The following is a 23,527-nucleotide window of genomic DNA, read 5'->3' as shown; positions in this document are numbered from 1 at the left end:
GGGCCTGGAAAACAAATCCTGTGAAGAGCGGTTGAAGGAGCTGGGACTGTTTAGTCTGAGGAAGAGGAGGCTGAGGGGAGACCTCATCACTCTCTACAACTACTTGAAAGGACACTGTAGAGAGGTTGGTGCTGGTCTCTTCTCACAGGTAATTAATGACAGAACGAGAGGGAATGGCTTCAAGCTCCAGCAGGGTAGGTTTAGACTGAACATTAGGAAAGAATTTTTCACAGAAAGAGTGGTCGGGCATTGGAACAGGCTGCCCAGGGAGGTGGTTGAGTCACCATCCCTGGATGTGTTTAAGAGCCGTTTAGATGTGGTGTTGGGGGACATGATATAGGGGAGAACTTTGTAGTGTAGGGTAGATGGTTGGACTCGATGATCCCAAGGGTCTCTTCCAACCTGGATGATTCTATGATTCTATGATTCTATGAAAGGTCCCTTCCAACCTGGACAATTATATGATTCTAGAATAACGAGGCCAGATGTGTCTCTTCCCTGCTGCAATAACTCATCCCCGCACTGAATCCGAGGGTGGAATTCAATCATAAATGTCACCTGGCTGGTATTTAAAATGGAAGCGTAAAGCTATTAATGGCAAAAATCACAGCTGAGAATTACAGCGTAATTTCCTGTGCATTTTTCTAGATAGAGCGAGCGCCTTAACACACTGTAGACACGTGTTATCCGTGTTTCAGGTCCAGAAAGTATTCCTTACTGGCTGGCAGTAACTTGCTGATATCGAACGTGACCGACGACGATTCGGGGACGTACACCTGCGTGGTCACCTACAAAAACGAGAACAGCAGTGGCTCGGCAGAGCTGTCGGTGATGGGTGAGTACAGGAACCACTCCCACTTCGCCACGTTTCCCCCTCCTGAAGTCTTATTTTTGGCGTTAAAATGGATGTCCCCATTGTGTCCCGTGAGGGCAGGAGGTTGAAAATCTGCTTTTGTAGCTGCTTTTTGATTTTATTTTATTTTTATTTTTTTTTAATTCCATGAAAAGTCGGTATGGTAAGATAAGGAAAATCAATGTATTTAGCATCTTCTCGCCGAATTAACAAAAATCCAAGTAAATTTATGGAAGTCTTCACTCAGCAGTGAGGACTGGAGGGTGCCCCCTCTTAAATCCTATGAACAGACCCTGCTTTCCCCCCCCCGACTCCTTCCCGTTGGCAAATATTAATGGAATCCAAAATATGTATAAATTCAGTAGCTGCTTTTTTCCTTTTTTTCTTTATTTAAACCGCTGAAGAATAGCAGAGAACATTAGCGTTACTCAGAGAGATCTAAAGGAGGAGGTGGTTAATACTCAAACAATACCGTATTTCCACGCGCCGTTCATTTTGCATTCTGGCTTTAAAGCTTCTGCGTGAAAAATACTTTCATTAGTGAACAGAGCCTTAATTTGGATTACAGGATATTCGGTGCTTGCTTAACAATATCCTTTTATCAAGCCGTAATAAAATATAATAATTAGCGGTGATGGAGGGTTCAGTTTGCTTTCTTTAGGTGCATTAATGAAACACGTTGTTTTACTGGGTAAAAATAAAAAAAAAAAAAAAGGTGGCTTTGTAATTGTGGGAGTTCGTTGATTATGGAATTGTTTTCGTTGTAAGGGATCAAATATTGAAAAGGCAGGTAAGTTGTTGGGCAGCATATTTTATTTGCCTTCCTGAAATACGTTGATTTTTAATTCTCATGCGCAGCAGGTGACTAATTACTGTCGGAGAAGTAGAAATAAATTGGATCGATATTTCCTCCCAACACTAGATTGCGATATCCCTGGGTAAGAGCAACTGATGATGGCGTGGATTATGGCGTAGATTGTTTCTGACCGTGTAGTTCCCATGAAAATTAAGAAGAGTTTAGAATCCAAGTCCTTTATGGACCTTTTAAAAATGTATTCCCATTTGCATTCAGTCTGTAACGAATCTACCTTTGGCTTCGTTACGCCTTCTGCTGTGAGCGTGTCGCGTAGAAATTAAAGGTACTGAAGTTTTCCTGCACGCTGAGAGGTCCATGATGGTGTTATCACACACTGGAAGGGTGATGAAAACCTCCAAGAGGAGAAGACAATGCCAAGAGAGTGCCAAGCGTGAAACCAGACCCACAGGAAAGATGGAAGATGCTGGTCTTGAGGGGAAACCAAACCTGCCTTGCCACGGCACGGTGCCGTTTTATTCACCCTCTTGTAGATCAAAGGGTTCTTTGGTCAACTTCCTGGTCACACGTGGAATTCAGATGCAGAACAGATTGGGGGGGGGGGGGGGGGGGGGGGGAAAGGAGGTGTAACTTCAGCACAGTATTGCTGTACATTTCTTATTTTCCTGTGTTAGATCACTCATTTGTGACGCCTGACTGGGAACGAAACATGGTGTTGGTGTATGTTTGCATTAATACCAGAAAACGCTCAAAGGCTTCTAAAGAAATGACACGACTCAAGTGGAGAGACGATGAGAGCGATCCCCCGGTATCCGTCTTTCCGGAGCGGCGCTTTTCACTCCTTTCACTTTCCAGGGCTACTAATTTGCTCCAAATCTGTTTTATTTTCTGAATCCGTCCTTACCAGTAGGAAACCCTCAAATGCACTGAAGTTTCTCATGTAATCATTATATCTCCTAAACAGAATAATTAACAGATAGATTAATTTTCTTCTCCTGCTGGCTACAAATGCGGATATTTCTGTGTTTCCTTAGAGTTCATACGCCTGTTTATTTACCAAATTTGGAATTTCTCATGAGTATTTTGTCGCAAGGCTCCCATTTTTTTGGAATATTGATGTAATCCATTAATTGTGAATGGATCTGTAGGGCGAAGAGGGGATGGGTAAGTGAGCTATTTGCAGTCAGAGCCCAACAAAAATTGAAGAGCCCAATAACCATCCCCTCTGAAGCTGGAGGAGACGACATCAGATCAAAGTTAGTTACATCGCACGGTACCAAGATGCTTTTGATCTTTTAAATAATGAGGCCGTTTGCAAGAAACGGAGAGTATTTCACAACGGAGTTCCTGTTAGTTCTTTTAAAAGAGCTAAAAATAATCCCTCCTGTGTTGGACACCCGCCTAAAATTGCAGAAGGTGAATTTGCCAAAAGAGGGAATATATTTTGCTAAGTTTTAATTGTTTATCGGGGCCTTTTGGCAGTATTTTAGCCACGTCTTCCTGTGTAATGAAAATTAAGAGGTCAGGTGCAGATTACCCTGGTTGCTATATAAATCGGCGCAGATTACCCTTTTTACTTCATAATTCGGTGCAGATTACCCTTTTTACTTCATAATTCGGCGCAGATTACCCTGGTTGCTGTATAATTCATTGCAGATTACCTTGGTTAGTGTATAATTCAGTACAGATTACCCTGGTTGCTGTATAATTCATTGCAGATTACCCTTGTTGATGTATAAACCAGTGCAGATTACCCTGGTTACTATAGGAATCAATGCAGATTATCTGGTTGCTATATAAATAATCACAGATTACCTTGGTTAGTGTATAATTCAGTGCAGATTACCCTGGTTGCTATGTAAATCAGCACAGATTACCCTTGTTTCTATATAAATCGGTGCACATTACCTGGTTACTATATATATAGTGCGGATTACCCTGATTACTTTATAAATCGGCGCAGGTTACCCCGGTTGCTGTATAAATCAGTGCAGATTACCCTGGTTACTATATGAGTCGGTGCAGATTACCCTGGTGACTGTATAAATCACTGCAGATTATGTGGTTACTATATATATAGTGCAGATTACCCTGATTACTTTATAAATCGGCGCAGATTACCTGTTTACTACATAAATCGGCGCAGATTACCTGCTTACTACATAAACTGGCGCAGATTACCTTGGTTACTGTATAATTCAGTGCAGATTACCCTGGTTGCTGTATAAATCAGTGCAGATTACCCTGGTTACAATATGAGTCGGTGCAGATTACCCTGGTGACTGTATAAATCACTGCAGATTATGTGGTTACTATATATATAGTGCAGATTACCCTGATTACTTTATAAATCGGCACAGATTACCCTGATTACTTTATAAATCGGCACAGATTACCTGTTTACTACATAAATCGGCGCAGATTACCTGCTTACTACATAAACTGGCGCAGATTACCTTGGTTACTGTATAATTCAGTGCAGATTACCCTGGTTGCTGTATAAATCATTGCAGATTACCTTGGTTAGTGTATAATTCAGTGCAGGTTACCCTGGTTGCTATGTAAATCAGCACAGATTACCCTTGTTTCTATATAAATTAGTGCAGATTACCTGGTTAGTGTATAGTTCAGTGCAGATCACCCTGGTTGCTGTATAAATTGGAGCAGATTACCCTTTTTACTTTATAATTCGGTGCAGGTTACACTTGTTGATGTATAAATCGGAGCAGATTACCCTGGTTACTATAGGAATCGATGCAGATTACCTGGTTGCTGTATAAATCATTGCAGATTACCTTGGTTAGTGTATAATTCAGTGCAGATTACCCTGGTTGCTATGTAAATCAGCACAGATTACCCTTGTTTCTATATAAATCGGTGCAGATTACCTGGTTACTATATATATAGTGCAGATTACCCTGATTACTTTATAAATCGGCGCAGGTTACCCTGGTTGCTGTATAAATCAGTGCAGATTACCCTGGTTACTATATGAGTCGGTGCAGATTACCCTGGTGACTGTATAAATCACTGCAGATTATGTGGTTACTCTATATATAGTGCAGATTACCCTGATTACTTTATAAATCGGCGCAGATTACCTGTTTACTACATAAATCGGCGCAGATTACCTGCTTACTACATAAACTGGCGCAGATTACCTTGGTTACTGTGTAATTCAGTGCAGATTACCCTGGTTGCTGTATAAATCAGTGCAGATTACCCTGGTTACAATATGAGTCGGTGCAGATTACCCTGGTGACTGTATAAATCACTGCAGATTATGTGGTTACTATATATATAGTGCAGATTACCCTGATTACTTTATAAATCGGCGCAGATTACCTGTTTACTACATAAATCGGCGCAGATTACCAGGTTGCTGTATAGTTCAGTGCAGATTACCCTGGTTGCTGTATAAATCATTCCAGATTACCTTGGTTAGTGTATAATTCAGTGCAGATTACCCTGGTTGCTATGTAAATCAGCACAGATTACCCTTGTTTCTATATAAATCGGTGCACATTACCTGGTTACTATATATATAGTGCAGATTACCCTGATTACTTTATAAATCGGCGCAGATTACCTGTTTACTACATAAATCGGCGCAGATTACCTGCTTACTACATAAACTGGCGCAGATTACCTTGGTTACTGTATAATTCAGTGCAGATTACCCTGGTTGCTGTATAAATCATTGCAGATTACCTTGGTTAGTGTATAATTCAGTGCAGGTTACCCTGGTTGCTATGTAAATCAGCACAGATTACCCTTGTTTCTATATAAATTAGTGCAGATTACCTGGTTAGTGTATAGTTCAGTGCAGATCACCCTGGTTGCTGTATAAATTGGAGCAGATTACCCTTTTTACTTCATAATTTGGTGCAGATTACCCTGGTTACTGTATAAATCAGTGCAGATTACCCTGGTTACTATATGAATCGGTGCAGATTACCTGTTTACTACATAAATTGGCACAGATTACCTTGGTTACTGTATAATTTAGTGCAGATTACCTGGTTACTACAAAATCAGCGCAGATTACCCTGGTTACTGTATAATTTGGCACAGATTACCCTGGTTACTGTATAATTCAGTGCAGATTACCCTGGTTGCTGTATAAATCAGTGCAGATTACCCTGGTTACTATATGAGTTGGTGCAGATTACCCTGGTGACTCTATAAATCAGTGCAGATTACCTGGTTACTGTATAATTCAGTGCATATTACCCTGGTTGCTGTATAAATCAGTGCAGATTACCTGGCTGCTGTATAAATTGGAGCAGATTACCCTTTTTACTTTATAATTCGGTGCAGATTACCCTGGTTACTCTATAAATCGATGCAGATTACCTGGTTACTGTATAATTCAGTGCAGATTACCCTTGTTGGTGTATAATTCAGTGCAGATTACCCTGGTTACTATATAAATCAGTGCAGATTACCCTGGTTGCCATATCAATCATCTGCTGTCTTGAGAGAGTTTAGTGCTTAAAGAAATGTTTGAAGATGATTAAATGTGTCAACTAGAATTATCTTCTAAATATTTTCTAGCATTCAGAAGTGTATTTTGGGCTTGTTCCCTTTTGGCTTCTGAGAGTTTTTTTTTATATATAGCTTTTTTTGTTTCATGTTTTATTAAGCAAGGCTCAAAGTCTGCTTAGTTTATTTAGCAAAGAATAATCCAACTCCCAACTCCCTAACTGTTCTGAAAGCGACTTAAAAAAGGTTTCCGTACCCTTATACCTACTTGTGGGATCTCACTGATTGCAGCCCGGTTTGGTGGTGGGATAAATGCCTGGAATTTCAGAGATCTAGGAGAGATCTAATGCTATAAATCCAATTTTCTGTAGGTGGCCATAACTGAATTGATAGACTTGCCAATACGCAAATATATACATCATAGATAATTTTTTTTCTTTCTCCTTATTCTTTGGTTTGTCCCATAATTATATCAAAGAGCAAACTATAATTGTAGGGGGGGAGCATCCCATTTTCCGGAAGTCGAGAGTTGCGTCAACTGCTCTTTGCATAATAATTCCATGATGCTATAATAATAATCGTTCTATGATTAGAATTATTAGAATTCTATGAATAATTCTATGATTCAATAATAATGTATATATTCAGAATTACACAATCAATGCCTTTGAATCAAGCAGCTATTCTTAAATGAATTAAGATTGAGGTCATATATTTTTATAATTTTCTTTTTCTAAAATGTCTCTTAAGGAGGAACACAGAGGGGGAACAGATTTCCCGTAGTGTTGGGTCAGGAATGCTGGTCTGAAATACTTTTAAGCCTAAAGTTAAGAGGAAAGTAGTAGGAAAAAGCAAAAAAAAAAAAAAAAAAACCTGGATCTGAAAGACGATGCATGCAGAAAAATCACTACTGCTGACTTTTAGTGCCCATCCATATGTATAAGTTCTGTTGTTGTTGCCAAACTGCAATTTGGAAGCATTTTTTTTCTACGTAAACAACTTTTACCGAAGAGTTTTTAATATTGAAGTGGTTTTAGCACTAGTTTAGTTTGCTACTGCGGAGGAAAAGCTCCATCAAAGGTGAGACCGCATGAGACAAGTGGCTTCTAAAAGCACCTCGCTCTTTATTTTTTTGCTGAGAATGAACAATTGTAAGCGCCGTCCGTCTTGGTCTACTGTTGTCCACATCACTGATGGAGCCTCGTGAAAGTAATTTCCAAAATACAGAAGATTATCCGCTGTTATAAACAGTCAGGTCTTTGGTGGATGGACCTCGCGGCAGCTCTGCGATGGAGAACTCAAGAAAACTTGAGTAATTGGAGGGTCTCTTTCTCCGTGATCCCACCCTCCGGGGTAAATCAAACTCACTCGCTCCTTGCTATCTTGTTGAAGGAACCCACTACAGGACAGGCTATGTAATTGTCTTCTCCTCTGAGTTTCTAGTTCTGTTTTCAGGCAGAGAGGAAGAAAATTAATATAAACCCCAATCTCTCTCCAAAGCAAAGACTGCTTCCCTGCCCTTCATTTTCTGGCTACGTTCCAGCACTGAAAAATTCCATGTAAATGGAAAAAATTGATAATCGTTATATTTCTTGCAGTCTGACTTCGGGACTGCGACGTGTAGGTTCTCTATCCCCACAGCTCCTCTCTCCAGCCAAGTATCCAACATAGAATTGCAGAACAATATGGGGTTGGAAGGGACCTCTGGAGATCATCTAGTCCAACCCCCTGCCAGAGCAGGGCCACCCAGAGCAGGTCCCACAGGAACGTGTCCAGGTGGGGTTGGAATGTCTCCAGAGAAGGAGACTCCACCACCTCTCTGGGCAGCCTCTTCCAGGGCTCTGCCACCCTCATGGGAAAGAAGTTCCTCCTCATGTTGAGATGGAACTTCCCATGTTCAAGTTTGTGCCTGTTTCTTCTTGTCCTGTCCCTGGGCACCACTGAAAAAAGACTGGCCCCATCCTCCTGACACCCACCTTTGAAGTATTTATAGGCCTTGATCAGATCCCCCCTCAGCCTTCTCTTCTCCAGACTAAAGAGACCCATGTCCCTCAGCCTTTCCTCATCAGAGAGATGCTCCAGGCCCATAACCATCTTTGTGGTCCTCTGCTGTCCCCTGTCCAGCAGTTCCCTGTCCTTGAAGTGGGGAGCCCAGAACTGGTCCCAGTGCTCCAGATGGGGCTTCCCCAGGGCAGAGCAGAGGGGGAGGATGACCTCCCTCCACCTGCTGGTCACCCTCTTCCTGATGCCCCCCAGGATGCCATTGGCCTTCTTGGCCACAAGGGCCCATTGCTGGCCAGCCAGAAGGACTCCCAGGTCTTTTTCCTCAGAGCTGCTCTCCAGCAGGTTATCCCCAACCTGTCCTGGTGCAGGGGGTTATTTGCAGAACATAAAAACATGGTGGTTTTATGTAGAAACATGGTGGTTTTACACCTTTTCCCAGAAGGTTGGTGGAGCCGAGATGCCTACTTCTCACTGAGATGAGAGAAAATTAATGCTACCTGAAAATATGAAAGTCAAATATTTAAATTAAGCTTTTTGAAGAGACTTCGTTTTCAGGGTATTGATGTGGGACAGGCAGCCCAAACTCTGTTGGAAACACTGGGTTCACCTGCTGAAATGTATCCAGGCTTTCGAAGATGAAGGTGCTGGAGTGGATGGATCAATAACTCTTTCTTGTGTTCACTCCCCTTTATTTAGAGGATTTAAAAAATGTATTACCTAATCAATAGCGTTCAATAGCTTCACAGAAGCCAGTTATAGTTTCCATCCAGGAAAAATAGATTTGGAGAGTGTTTAAAATGAATTTTATGCAACTGAAGGTGAAACATTTCCCCCTGAAATCAGTTACCCACCGTTGCATTGATGAGAGCACGGTGCGGTCACGCGGTGCTAAATCCAAGTCCAATAATGTTATGGGGGTACCCCGTGCCTGATCCCGAAATGTTAACTACTCCCTTCACGGGTTTTTATTTATACTTAAGAAATTAAAAATTATAGTGCTACTGGAGAAAAACCATAACTAGCAGAAAAAACCATAGAACCATAGAATGGTTAGAGTTGGAAGGGAACCTTCCAATTCTCTTCTAATCATCGAGTTCCGACATCAGGGTGGCAAGAGTTTGAAAGGATGGTGGGGGGAAAGGGGCTGTCCTTTCTGGGACTGATGGGTGAAGAGTAATTTATTAATTAGGACGCTTGAAGATGGGTACAGGATAGCATCTGCGTGGCTAAATGCCCAGCACTTCTGCAGTCTTGCTGAGTCAGCGCAAATATTGGAATCGGGGGAGTTTTGCAGCAATTTTTGCAGTTTTCCTTTTATGTGTGAACATGCTCGACATTCTGATGCTTTTTATTTTTTTAAAAAATATAATCTTAAACTACGAAAAGCAGTTCAGCCGAGCAGAACGACTGGCTTATCCAGCACCTTCAATGAGTCAAGAACCTCGTGTCACGACTGAAAGCCCTCGAGCCAGACGAAATATTTGAGTAGGCGCGAGCGCAGATATCTCTGCTCCATATTTAAAGTCCATTAAATTATTCATTTTGCCTTTTTAAACAGGTTTACATTAATCTGTGGGGCTTCCTATCAGGGTATAGCTTTGGGACCAACAGATTTGGAGACTGAGTCAAGATTTGGGATGGTTTTAATGGATACAAGCACACTGAACGCTGTAGAAAACAGGATTTCAATAGACTCTCTTCTCTGCGTGTATGTTTTTATAGATAGATAGAAGATGTGTGTGTATATATATTTATATATTTGTGTGTGTGTGTGATCTTCAGGGTTAATCCTTTGTGTATATAGGTATTTTTATATATATATTTTTTTTGTGTATATATATATTTTTATATTTGTGTGTGTGAACTTTAGGGTTAATCCTTTTGTATATAGGTGTTTTTATATATATATATATATTTTTTGTGTATATGTATTTTTATATGTGTGTGTGTGTGTGAACTTCAGGGTTAATCCTTTGTGGGAAGAAGCATCCACTTCCATATAATAATAAACTATAATAATTATATATAAGTATAATATAATATAAGCATGCATTGCTTATATTTTATATATATTTTTTATATATATTTCTATATATACCTATATATATAGATATCTATATATATCAATCTATAACTATTGACCACAAAGTTTCTCCCAGCGTGCTCTGGTGCTGTTGATACTGGCTTGTACTGGTGGCGAAGCTGGACTGGAACAAAGAGAAATCTCATTTTTGAGAATTTCCAGACAGGTTTTTCTCCCAGTCCCGTTTGAGATCATCTTTTGCTTTCGGAGCCCTTTGAAGAATTTGTATTGAGTGATTTCCCCTTAACGGAGGCCGTGAATAACGAGGTGAACGCCGAGTGGCAGGTAAAGGGAAGCTCATCCCGGTAATGGTCTGCCGTTGAAGGACAGTCGGCTAATTTTTATTGCCGCCGATGGAATGGGAGTCGAGTGCCTAATTCAGGCCATTCTGGGAATGTAATTCCTGTTGATGCATCATGAGGATCAAATACTTATTCAGCACCTGACACTTGTAAAAAGCACTTGAGTGAAACTCCAGTGTTGCTGTTTGCTGATAATGGTGTTTAAATTCCATCCTATTAAAAATAAATACACCTAACAAGCTCTGTGATACCGACGCTCACTTGGCTGATCAGAGAGAAAATTGCTGTGTCTGGCTCTGATCTACAGGTTTATGTTTAAGGGGGAAAAAATATTCACACAACCCCCCTTCTGAAGCCACAGGAGAATGAATGTTGGAAAGCAAACTACACCAGATCTATGCATAGTCTGATTTTTGAACTTTTAATTTTATATTCTTTTTAATTTTATATAGGAAGCTATTTTCTCTCTGGCGAGGGAGCTTTGCTGGTGCCAGAAGCATCATGCACGGTGGTATGTTCACGTGCAGAGCCACCACGGGCTGATCTCCTCCCGTGGAGGGAGTTGTGCCATGCATGGTCCTGCCAGTGTCACTCTTGAACCATGGTCCCGTGAGGATGGGACCAAGGAAGGGGTTCCCCATCCCACCAAACACGCTTTGTCACCCCAGATGCCTTCAGCCAGCTTGAAGTGAAGTTTTCTAGTGGGGCTCTAGGCTCTGTAGGGCTTTGCAAACATTTAAGATGGGCTTTTGCTTCTGGGCATAGGTGTTAAATGAGGTTTAGAACCGTAGAACCAAAGGTTGGAAGGGACTTCAAGGATCATTTAGAATCCTTTAGGAAGGACATGGACCTGTTGGAGCAGGGCCAGAGGAAGCCACGGAGATGATCCATGGATGGAGCCCCTCTGCTGTGAGGACAGGCTGAGAGAGATGGGGGGGGGTTCAGCCTGGAGAAGAGAAGGCTCCGGGGAGACCTTAGAGCCCCTTCCAGTCCCTCAAGGGGCTCCAGGAAAGCTGGGGAGGGACTCTTGGTCAGGGAGGGGAGCCATAGGACGAGGGGGAAGGGTTTGACACTGAAAGAGGGGAGATTGAGATGAGATCTGGGGAAGAACTTCTTTGCTGTGAGGGTGGTGAGACCCTGGCCCAGGTTGCCCAGAGAAGCTGGAGGGGTTCAAGGCCAGGTTGGAGGGGGCTTGGAGCAACCTGGTCTGGTGGGAGGTGTCCCTGCCCAGGGCAGGGGAGTTGGAACTGGATGGTCTTTAAGGTCCCTTCCAACCCAAACCGCTCTACAATTCTATGATCATCTGGTCCAACCTTTCTTGGCGAAACACAGTCTAGACAAGATGGCCTTCTTCAGCTGCATCTTAAAAGTGTCCAATGTTAGGAAATCCACCACTTCCCTGGGGAGATTATTGCAATGGCTGATTGTTTTCACTGTGGAAAAAGTGCTTAATTAACTTTGGGAGCCAGTTCTGACCCTGAGCAACACTGAGAAGCTTCTTACCCTTTGGAGACTTTGAAAGATTTATTGTTTTTTCTGTTTGCTTGCTTGCTTCTTGGTAGGTTTGTTAAATATGACCTTGAGTTGAGTTACACAAAGAGGAGCCATAAGTCGGGTGTGCAGAAGTCACTGTTAATGGGGACTCAATGAAAAGTCTTTGGGTTGGCTGTTGTGGGTCAGCTTGACCTTCGGTGAGGTTTGGGAGCTGAAGTGCCCGTTTGAGATTCTCAGTTGTAGGTCCAGTGCGTTTTTCGGAATTTTACCACCAAATATCTCCTTTGAAATGGGAAGGTTTTTTGATGTGTGAAGCTCAAAGTGGAGAATGTGGGTTTTTTACGTTAGAGGGATTAGGAAAAGCTTCAGTGATAGGACTGAGCCATGTGTGATACCAGATGTGTGATACCTATAGCTGCTGTTTCACCAACTTCTAATGTATATTGGTATTAAAAAAAAAAATACATATTTTCTTTATAAATACCCTTTTTTTCAAAAGCACTAGCCTTATTCCTTCATAACGGCGCAATTTTTGCGTAGCGCTAATTACTGCATTTTAGCGTTTACGTTTAAGTATTAATTAGGTGTCTCTTTTCTGAGCATTAAACAGGATAAGACAAAACATAATGAAACGCAGAGAAGAACTGTATTTTCTTTCACTGTGCAGCTCCTCAGCAACGGCATCTGCCTGTAGCATTCAGCTGCTTCTGTGGACATCTCAGATATAAAATATTCTCATGTATAATCTCCTATAATTATTATATGAGCAGGGTTTAGCATTGAGCTATTTTCCATAAGGAGAGGATGTTCTATACTTTCCAAACAAAATCGAAAACAAGTCAAGGAGACGCAAATGAAACGCGAGTTTCCCCATATCGCTGGCTGGATTTGCAAAATAAAAACAACAGATGTCTAAGTACACTTTAAACAGCTTGTTTTTAAAAAAAAAAACAAAAAAACCCCCAAAAAAACAAGCTTTTTTTTTCTTTTTAAATATGTTTTAAGCCGAAAGCTTCCTCAGAGAGCACCAGTTCCCAATACTTAACCTGACCCTTGGCTGCTCAGCTCTGACTTTGTAGCTTCTTTGTCTCGGTGGAGAGAGGAGCCTACAGCTGGGTGACTTCTAGGGACAACCTTTTATCTCTTGCGCTCTAAATTGAGAACGGCGTGAATATCTATTGGAACAAGAGAAGTGGTTTCTTTCGCCCTTGGAATGGTTCACTCTCTCTTCCCGAGCTCTCCGGAGTACTTTCTGCAGCAAGGAGCTCGAGAATAAGTCACCCTGGTACTTGCAGAAGACAGTCAAAAATACGTCGATCTCATCCCAAATCACACTCGCGTCATTAAAAAAGAAATTAATTTTTTTTGTCTGTGCATTAGGACTGATTTTGGTTTCCAAGACCGGGTTGCACACGTAGATGGAAGCAGATGCTGCTATGGGGCGGGCTGTGGGTTCTTAGGGTCCCTTCCAGCCTGATTTTTATCACCATGAGTAGAGTTGTTTTGTTGATGGAGGGCAAAAATCTCTTTTTTTTTTTTTTTTTGTTCCTGAAATGTCACATCTTTAGACACGCTGTAGCAATTCCCTGCGCTCCCTATTTATCACAGGAGATGAATGGCAGCCTTCATTACACCTTTTTTTTTTTTTTTTTTTTTTTGGTTCCCTTTGCCTTCTGGCTCCGGGTTGATTCCGAGCGATCGGCCATCGGTTTGATTAACGGTTGTAAAAGGTCCTAAACTCAATGAGTGGTGAACTGCACTCAGTTACGGAGTCGTTCCCATTAAACTAAGTAGTTAACACGAATTAATGCAGCTGCCAAAATTCAATTATTAAAAAAGAAGGCAGGAGAGTTTCCAAGACTGAAGAACGCCTGTTACTCGGAACGAACGTACCTAGCGCCGTTCCGGTGACTTTTTCCAGCTTTTGCTATTCTTCAGGTTCCTAAAAAGTCTTTTCTGTTGGCCTCGGTGGTACTGGGGGAAGTATTTACCGCTTATGGTAGGGGCGATCTGTTAAAACCCCTTGAGACTTGGAGACTACTGAAATTCCGGCGGTGAATTATGTATATTCCAGTTGCGAGGGAGAGGCTCTCCAAAGCCTTTTGAGCAAACGATTCCGATTAGTTTAACTAGAAAATATTGAACTGAGCGTAGAACAGGCTTCCTAGGAGGTGGCTGGGTTAATACGTACATTTATCAGCGGAGACAAACAGTTCGCTGTGCCGGGGGAAAGAGCGAACTCAATTTAGACACTGGCTGCATCATCGTTCATAGGAACTGCGTAAACAAGCTGGCCCGGAATTCGCTATGACTGCTAAATAATTGCGGCTTTTGAAATAACAGGGTTTCTTTATTATTATTTTTTTTTTTTTTTCCTTCCTGCTGCCCAAGGGAGATGTTCAACACGGGCGCGAGTTCTTTTTTCATAAGTATATTTAGATATATGGTTACACGGTTAAGAGAAAATCCCTTTTGTTCTTGTAATTCCGTATCGTGTTGCAAAATCTGGTTATAAACACGGGGCTGGAGTCTGGAAAAGCTGCGGCGGAGGATGGAGGCAGCCAGTGCACGGTGATAGTATTTAACAGAGACTCGCTGGCACTTCCTATTTCTGTGAAATACCAACTTTACTGAATATTAACCCCGTGATGTTGAAGATAGCGACCGCACCGCCCCAGCAAACCCTGCTTTATTCTCAGCTGCAGCAGCTACAGGTATCTGAAACAACCGCTGCCCAGCGGGAGGGAAGGGCAGGAAATAATAAAAGCACGTTCAGGCAAAGCCAGATTTTGAAATACTTTAAATAACTTTGACTTTAGTTAGTTTTGAAGGACTCGGCTGGCTGACTTTTTTTTTTTTTTTTTGTTTCCCACTCCCTTTTAAACCTTGGAGGGGTATTAGATATGCACAGCACGGGGTTTGTGAGCACCGTTTTGTCACGACTTCTCTAATTAAAGCATAGCTGTAGGCCAATTAGACACAACCATGACTGGTTTTAACCACCTTTTTATACAGAAGAGAAGAAATGGTGAACTTGAATTTGTTTTCATGGAGAACATAGTATCTTCCAAATGAACTCCGAGGTTTGTAAAATGGAGTTGAAATGATATTTAAAAAATGCTGGAGCTCGTTATGGTTTGGTAGTTTAATTCAGTATCTTGTCACATGATATCCATGAATAATCTTTATCAATGATCTTTATCATCTTTATCAATGATCTGGACGAGGGGATCGAGTGCACCCTCAGTCAGTTCACAGACGACACCAAGTTGGGTGGGAGTGTTGATCTGCTGGAGGGTAGAAGGGCTTTGCAGAGGGATCTGGACAGGCTGGATGGATGGGCTGAGGCCAATGGGATGAGGTTCAACAAGGCTAAGTGCCAGGTCCTGTGCTTGGGTCACACCAACCCCATGGACACTCCAGGCCTGGGGCAGAGTGGCTGGAGCTGCCTGGCAAAAAAGGACCTGGGGATGTTGGGCGAATGTCAGCTGAACATGAGCCAGCAGCGTGCCCAGGTGGCCAAGGAGGCCACCAGCATCCTGGCCTGGTATCAGGAACAGCGTGGTGAGTAGGACTCGGGAGGTGATCCTCCCCCTGTCCTGGGCACTGGTGAGGCCCCACCTCAAGTGCTGTGTTCACTTTTGGGCCCCTCAGGACAAAAAAAGACATTGAGGGGCTGGAGCGGGTCCAGAGAAGAGCAACGGAGCTGGTGAGGGGTCTGGAGCACAAGTCCTGTGAGGAGCGGCTGAGGGAGCTGGGGGTGTTCAGCCTGGAGAAAAGGAGAACCTTTTCTCCTGAGGGGAGACCTTCTCGCTCTCTACAGCTCCCTGAAAGGAAGGTGTAGCCAGGGTGGGGTTTGGTCTCTTCTCCCAAGAAACAGGCGATAGGACAAGAGGAAACGGCCTCAGGTTGTGCCAGGGGAGGTTCAGATTGGATATTGAGAAAAATTTCTTCATGGAAAGGGTTGTCAAGCCTTGAAAGAGGCTGCCCAGGGCAGTGGTGGAGTCACCATCCCTGGAGGGATTTAAAAGCCAGGCAGACGTGGTGCTGAGGGACATGGGTTAGTGGTGGCTTTGTCAGTGTTGGGTTGATGGTTGGACTCTGAAAGGTCCCTTCCAACCTGGACAATTCTATGATTCTATCACATTTACCACCAAATTTGGCTTAGTTAATTGTATGTCTGCCGTCTTGTTTACAGGAATGCAATTAACACAGTCTTTTACAGCACTGTGAGGTGGGCTCTTTTTTCTTAGGCTAATTTTCGTTTCTTTACGTTTAACTTTTGAACCTGCCTTTTAGAAATTGCTTATTGTACAGAAAAAGAGTTGGACTTCTGCTGCATTGAGCTGCTCGAAATGTAGGTCTCCACAAAACAGGATCTGTTTGAAGTCTGAAAATTAATCATTTATTAATAGGTGCATAATAAAATTGTATTAATTTCAGCTAATATTTTTTGTTTCAAATGGAGGAGTCTCAGAGCTGCAAGTTGACTAAGTTAACATGGGGTCTGTGGCACCTGACTGGGGCTCCAGGGAGACCTTAGAGCCCCTTCCAGTCCCTCAAGGGGCTCCAGGAAAGCTGGGGAGGGACTCTGGATCAGGGAGGGGAGCCATAGGACGAGGGGGAAGGGTTTGACACTGAAAGAGGGGAGATTGAGATGAGATGTGGGGAAGAACTTCTTTGCTGTGAGGGTGGTGAGAGCCTGGCCCAGGTTGCCCAGAGAAGCTGTGGCTGCCCCATCCCTGGAGGTGTTGAAGGCCAGGTTGGAGGGGGCTTGGAGCAACCTGGTCTGGTGGGAGGTGTCCCTGTCTGTGGCAGGGGGTGGGACTGGATGATCTTTAAGGTCCCTTCCAACCCTAACCATTCTATGATTCTTTTTGGTGCCCACCTGCACAGATAATTTTTTTGAGAGACCTTGGACAAGCCACTGCTCCCCGCCGTTTCCCTGTGTAAAAACCTGACGTCCTTTGAGAAGTTTAAGACGCTCCTTATTTAGTGAGTGTGGATGCTGGAATAACTATTCTCCACTGATACAATGATGAAAGAACTTGGTGGTTTTCTTTTGCAGACAGCAGCTGTCTGAGGAGCAGTGAGATGTGATCTTTGAGCCCCGGGCAGGAGCTGGAGGCTGTGTGGTGCCCTGGTGTGAAGCATTATGCAAATGGTGCTGTCGGGGCCAAGCTCGCGTGTCGCAGGAAGGTTAGGAGAAGCCTCTGAAAGATGCATTTAGGGAATAATTATCAAGGTAGTGGGATCTGGGCGAGAGCAGAGTCATGGAAACCACCACGAAGGATGACATTTCAAGAGGAGGAGCGTGGCTGACGGTGCTGGAAACCTTTGATGAGATCTGTGGGCCAGAAATAGCTTCCACATTCACTTTTCAGTAAACACTAAAGATTTTAATGATTTCCCCACTCTCTTTCCTCCCCCTCTGCTGTACAAGCAGCTTGTTTATCACAAACCATTTTTCTTTTTTTTTTTTTTTTTTTTCCCTTCTGATTTCCCATTAATTGCGTCGGTAGAAAGGGAGTGAAAAGAAAAACGACCCTGTTGGAGAAAGGGTTAAAGCGAAACTGTTCCACCCCAATTTTTGTCTTCTGGAGTAACCGTTCCTTCTGCAGATGCTGCGCCACAGCAGCCACGGAACACTGCACCATTGTTTTGGGCTTGTTCTCTTAAAAAAAACTCAACACTCTTAGATAATTCACAGCTATAAGCAGTCCCTGACCTGGAGGCCATCACTTAATGCTTAATGGGGACAACTTGTCCTTACTTATGTCCTTTTTCTAATATTTCTGTGGATAAATAGAAGCATTTTCTAATGTGAGCATGAGTTGCTTGTTGAGTTGTGTTTGGAAACGAGCTGGGAGTTTCCCTTTGGCGCTGTAGGTGCCACTGGAAAAAAGAAGTATTTCTCTGAGTATCTAGTAGGGATCTGTTGCATAAAATCAGTGCTAAGGGTGGGGTTTGCAGGATGGTGGGTACGTCTGCGCTGGGGATGGAGGAGCTTCACATCATCTCAGAAAGAGCCTAAGCCATGGTAGACCCACGCTCTTGTATAGGAGCCGTAATATTTCCAGGTAAATACCTTTGTGCCATGTAGGATTTGTAAAATCATGTAAAATACAGTTTAGGTTGATATTATAATCCATATTTATAAAGGAATTTGGCAGGTGGAGCTGGAACAGAAGAGCGCCTTACCTCCCGTATGTTTTCATGCCACGTTGTCACAGACAGCTGCGATGATTGCATCTATTCAATAATGGTGCTTTCATTAAAAACCCAATAATTTGGGCCTCTTTTTTTTTTTCCTGGAAAAAAAAAAAAGCGTGAAATGAAATGCTTTGTTTAGGAATAGGTATTTCAAAGCCAAGCTTTTTGCAAATGAAATGAATAGATAAAATTATTTGGGGAACTAAACGTGCTTCATATGAGACTGTCTCTATGCTATTTTGAACGCCTGAGATGCTTTCTTAGATGTATCTGTTGATTTGCCCACACCTCACTCTGGTGGCTCCAGTGGAAGAGCTCTACCTACCGACTGATAAATATGAAGAGATTTAGGATTTTCCCAGTGAAGGTTTGGATTTTGTTTTATTTCTTCAACTTCTAAAGCGAAAAATCAACGGTTTTGAGATGGGTGGTGTGAAGAATGAATGGGAGCTAATTAGAATTAGCTGTTCTCATCCTTTGGCTGTGGCTATAAGCTCTAAAAGTTAAATTCTGGTGGAGGTTAGTAGTGATGGGACATCGCTATGGCCTTGTGTCCCAGCACTGTGATGCTGGGGTGGATGGGAGGGAGGACGTGCTCTGCCTCTGTGTCCTTTCCTCTCACAGGGCCACCAGGTCCCTTGAAGGACTTTGGGGTTGACCCCGCTGTCACTCAGCTTTGGGACAGCAGTGGGAAGCCCGTGAAGCTGCCTTGCTGTCCAAGGAAGGCTTTATTTAGCACCATCTACAAGCGCAAGTCGTATCTGTAAAGTAAAATCATCCTGTGAGCAGGTTTATGGGACCACATGGGACTGGTATGTTACTCCTGCTAAATACAGGCAGGGATAAGTCACCATTTTTTTCCCTCTTTTTGGGTGGTGGTCATCTTTTGGGGAGCAGAATGGGTGGGGGGATGTTATTTAGTGTTTTCTGTCCCAGGGACATTTCTTCAATAGCTTTTACTGAGAAAACCAGTTTTCTGTATTACACTTGACTTTTAGCAGAGCCAGTTCACATCTTTTTTGTCTCTACTGTCGCATTTATTCCGAGTTCTCTATTTAAGAGCCTTCACATCCTGATTGATTAATCACTTTACAAGGTGTCAGAGCTTTGCTGCTCCCTAGACATCCCCTGGGAATTACGAAACATGTCCCAAAACCCCCCCCGGGCTCAGCACCACTGGAACCGTGGCCAGGTTAGCACAGGGGATGTCCAGGTTCCTCTGGCTCCCAGTGAGCCTCTAGCCCTTCCCAGTGGTTTGGGAATGGTTTGGATGACTCCTGAAAAGAGACGATATTCCAAGGAAGTCATCCCAGAGAGATGACACCGCATCCCTATGGTTTTACGCAGCCAAAATATCCACTGAGATCAGCGGGAGTCGTGTTTGTATGAGACCTGCAAGGTTTGAATCTTTATCTTCAAAAGAGAGGGATAAAAAACTCTGAGCAGCTTATATGTGTCTGCGATAAGAGCATCTTTGTGAGGGGCTCTCGGATAAAAGCTTTTTTTCAGAGGAAACCACAATCCAGTGTAGTCTCTTTTCCCCTTTTTTCCTGCTTTTCTGTTTTCCCATCCCCTTTCACACAGCAGCCTCTTTGCATTTGCCTTTGGCCCTGGTAAGTTCTTAAAAGCAGAAACGATATTTATTCAGCGTTTGTAGTTAAGGCTGCTTTGTGTCTTTGTTGTGCCACATTATCTTCAAATGCATCATTGAATCCAATGTCGAACGTCTCGTTGGCTGTATATCTTTTTCGTTTTGGTTTTTTTTTATGTGGGGCAGCAGACTGTTAACTTGGCTTCATCTGCATTCAAAGCAAAATGAAACCGGGGAGAAAGGAGGAAAAGTTTAGCTGAGGAGAGAAGGATGAGCAAGCAGAGCAGTGCCAACACCGGGGCTTTTCCCCGCACATGGGTCCTGCGACTCCAGTAATGTTTCACAGAATGATATGGGTTGGAAGGGACCTCTGGAGACCATCTAGTCCAACCTCCTGCCAAAGAAGGTCCACCCAGGGCAGGTTGCACATGTCCAGGTGGGTTTTGAATGTCTCCAGAGGAGGAGACCCCACGAGCGACTCCGTTTCACAGGACTTCTTGACTCCACAGTGTCCATTGAGTAGTGTGAATCGGAGCAAGCAGGACCTCAATGTTTTGGTTTGGGGGAGAAGAGACATCTCCACCTTCTTCCCCCGGGGTTTAAGGACAATGAAGTGTCTCCTTGTCTTCAGGGTGCTGATGGGGAAAGGGAGGATTGGGTTTTTTCTTGCTGCCTTTCACTTCAGGGAGAGAAAAAGGGAATTGCCGTTGGGAGGATGGGATTGAGTAAGTGGATCATGTCTGGAGAAGCAAGAATACAAATTGCCTAGGAGAACGGATATTTTAAACTTCAGATTTAGATTTAATACTCTTATCCTTAGCATATGGGATATAGAAAACAAGAGGAGTTACGACAGGGTTTCCCTTAGAGATCAGCATTTTAGCTTTTTGCTCTTGCCCAGAGAAGCTGTGGCTGCCCCATCCCTGGAGGGGTTCAAGGCCAGGTTGGAGGGGGCTTGGAGCAACCAGGTCTGGTGGGAGGTGTCCCTGCCCAGGGCAGGGGTTTGGAACTGGATGGTCTTTAAGGTCCCTTCCAACCCAAACCATTCCATGATTTTAACACAAGTGATTGTGATGCTGTCTGGGCATATAAATACAAAACTTTATAGCATCTGGATGTCAAAAACAACACTTGAAAAGTTCATAAAGAAACCCTTTATTTTTTGTAATGCTTCATCTTTGGTTCAAGAACCTCAGCCCTTCATAATAAAATTAAACCTAATTAGCAAGTCCTTAACCTTTCCAAAAAAAGATAATGACTTTTTTCTAAAATCAGAATTATAAGGTCATATTAATTATTTGTGGATTTATTAGACGTGAAAAAAAAATTCCTCTGCAATAACAAAGATGCAGGAAAAATATTTTCTTGAGAGTTTTCACGCTTTCGGTTTTGTTTTGTTTTTTTTTTTTAAGTTGAGCCTAGGAGAGCGGAGTGCCTTGCAGATCTTTTTCCCCGGTGCGTTTCACACCTTGGAAAGGGCCCTTATTTTTAGGTTTTGTGATAGAAAATTCATCACTGCTTTATCAGTAGAGATGCACGCACGTGTAACCGTGTGCTTCTCGCCACGCCAGCGTGTCTCTCCTGCTTTTGATAGTTCTGTGCTGTGGCTACTCTTGCAGTGATTTGGTTTGTATTCGCGGCTGTTGTTGCGTATAATGAAACAAAGAGAAAAACGCCTTTTAGCCCTCAGGTTTCTAGAGTGAGAAAAAATAAGGAAGCTTTCCGAAGTCTTCAGTTTATCTCAACAAGTAGTTGCTGGTTTGAATGGGAAGGGCTTCTGGCAGGCTGGTGCGGTGGCTCCTTGCGCTGCACTGCAGTAAGGGCAAGCGAAGATGTCACGTTACAAACCTGCCTGCCAGCTCTTGCTCCAGGTCAGTGTGGGTTTCCAAAAGGTCCTGTGCGGTATCTGCCCACATCTCAAATAATTTGGGACGTTAGAGATGGAGTTTGTGATTAAATATGCGATTGCCACCTTTCTTCATCAGCAGAATTTTCCCCAAAGTGATGCTTGTTGCGTTGACTCGGATTCGCTCTGACTCAGAACAAACCCTATCTCAAAAAAATCTTATCACTTTGTCATTCTCTTGACTAAAAAAACCCAGATGAGCGTTGCTTCTGGATTTGAAACTCAAAATACTTTGCAGGCTGGGGAGATGCCGGGAGAGCAGAGTTGAAAGCACCACCTCGATTACCAGCCCTCTTTTCCCTGGTTTTCATTCCAGAGCATCCCTGCTGGAAATCGGGTTTCCAAATTGGGAGCTCTCATGAGCTCCTGGCACCGTTGGTTCTTTGGGGTTTGGTTTTGGGCTTTTTAACCCGTTTCGATACTTTCTGGGGGAAAACCTGATGAAAAATGAACCATCCTCAAGAGGTACAGAGGTGGAACAAAATTCAGAATGAGACGTGCAAGTACTAATTTAGATAACGGGTGAGTGCTACACACCCAAGATCTGAACCTTGGTCTGTCATTCTCATTGCAAACCTGTGTTAGTTTTAAGTTCAAACACTCGTTTTCCAGATAATCAGGAAGTGATAACTTCCGTAGGCTCTTCTGTGCTTTAAAGTGTGATGCTGTCAACATATGTAACGCGTTATTAATACGCTGTAGGTTTTCATGGTGGATAAATTTAGTATTTTGGTGCTTCCTTTGTAGGATTTTGCCTGGGACAAATGTGATGGATACTTATGGTGCCTTGACTTTTGTTTCTCAGTTTGGCAGTAAATCCCTCGAGATTTTTTTTGGAGGATGGGACTTTTCACAGAATCACAGAATGATATGGGGTTGGAAGGGACCTCTGGAGATCATCTAGTCCAACCCCCCTGCCAAAGCAGGGCCACCCAGAGCAGGTTGCACAGGAACGTGTCCAGGTGGGGTTGGAATGTCTCCAGAGAAGGAGACTCCACCACCTCTCTGGGCAGCCTCTTCCAGGGCTCTGCCACCCTCACAGGAAAGAAGTTCCTCTAAATGTTGAGAAGGAACTTCTTATGTTCCAGTTTGTGCCCGTTCCCTCTTGTCCTGTCCCTGGGCACCACTGAAAAAAGACTGGCCCCATCCTCCTGACACCCACCCTTGAAGTATTTATAGGCCTTGATCAGATCCCCCCTCAGGCTTCTCTTCTCCAGACTCAAAAGACCCAAGAAGTCCCTCAGCCTTTCCTCATCAGAGAGATGCTCCAGGCCCCTCAGCATCTTTGTAGCCCTCTGCTGTCCCCTCTCCAGCAGTTCCCTGTCCTTCTTGAACTGGGGAGCCCAGAACTGGACCCAGTGCTCCAGCTGGGGCCTCCCCAGGGCAGAGCAGAGGGGGAGGATGACCTCCCTCCACCTGCTGGTCACCCTCTTCCTGATGCCCCCCAGGATGCCATTGGCCTTCTTGGCCACAAGGGCACATTGCTGGCTCATGGGCATCCTGTTGTCCACCAGGACTCCCAGGTCTTTTTCCTCAGAGCTGCTCTCCAGCAGGTCAGCCCCCAAAACTCCTCTTTTGCAACTCCTCTGTTTCTTCAAGACCACTTCTATAAATATGACAAACGGGTTTGTGGGTGTAAGGGTTGTGTGATGGGGGGAGGGGGGTTATTCTGAGTTGTTGTTGTTGAGTTTGTTAGAGGTAGGTGAGTTAATTAAGACTGCAGTATCAGAAATAAGACCTTCAAGAGCACTTTGCATATCATAATTATAAATCTGAGTGTGA

The 23,527-nt window shown here is 43.4% G+C and overlaps 1 protein-coding gene across 1 annotated transcript in view; it reads left to right on the top strand.

The window, feature by feature from the left end:
* The window catches only part of LOC141476561 (netrin receptor DCC), a 581,575-nt gene that overhangs the window by 296,384 nt on the left and 261,664 nt on the right, over positions 1–23,527 (top strand). Inside the window, exon 5 of the mRNA XM_074165252.1 lies at positions 699–835. Coding sequence (XP_074021353.1) covers positions 699–835 — 137 coding nt within the window. The remainder of the gene's footprint in view (positions 1–698; positions 836–23,527) is intronic.

Source organism: Numenius arquata, chromosome W, assembly GCF_964106895.1.
Source record: "Numenius arquata chromosome W, bNumArq3.hap1.1, whole genome shotgun sequence".
NCBI lineage: Eukaryota > Metazoa > Chordata > Aves > Charadriiformes > Scolopacidae > Numenius > Numenius arquata.
Note: the sequence above shows the minus strand (reverse complement) of the source record. Positions and strands in the feature narration are given on the sequence as shown.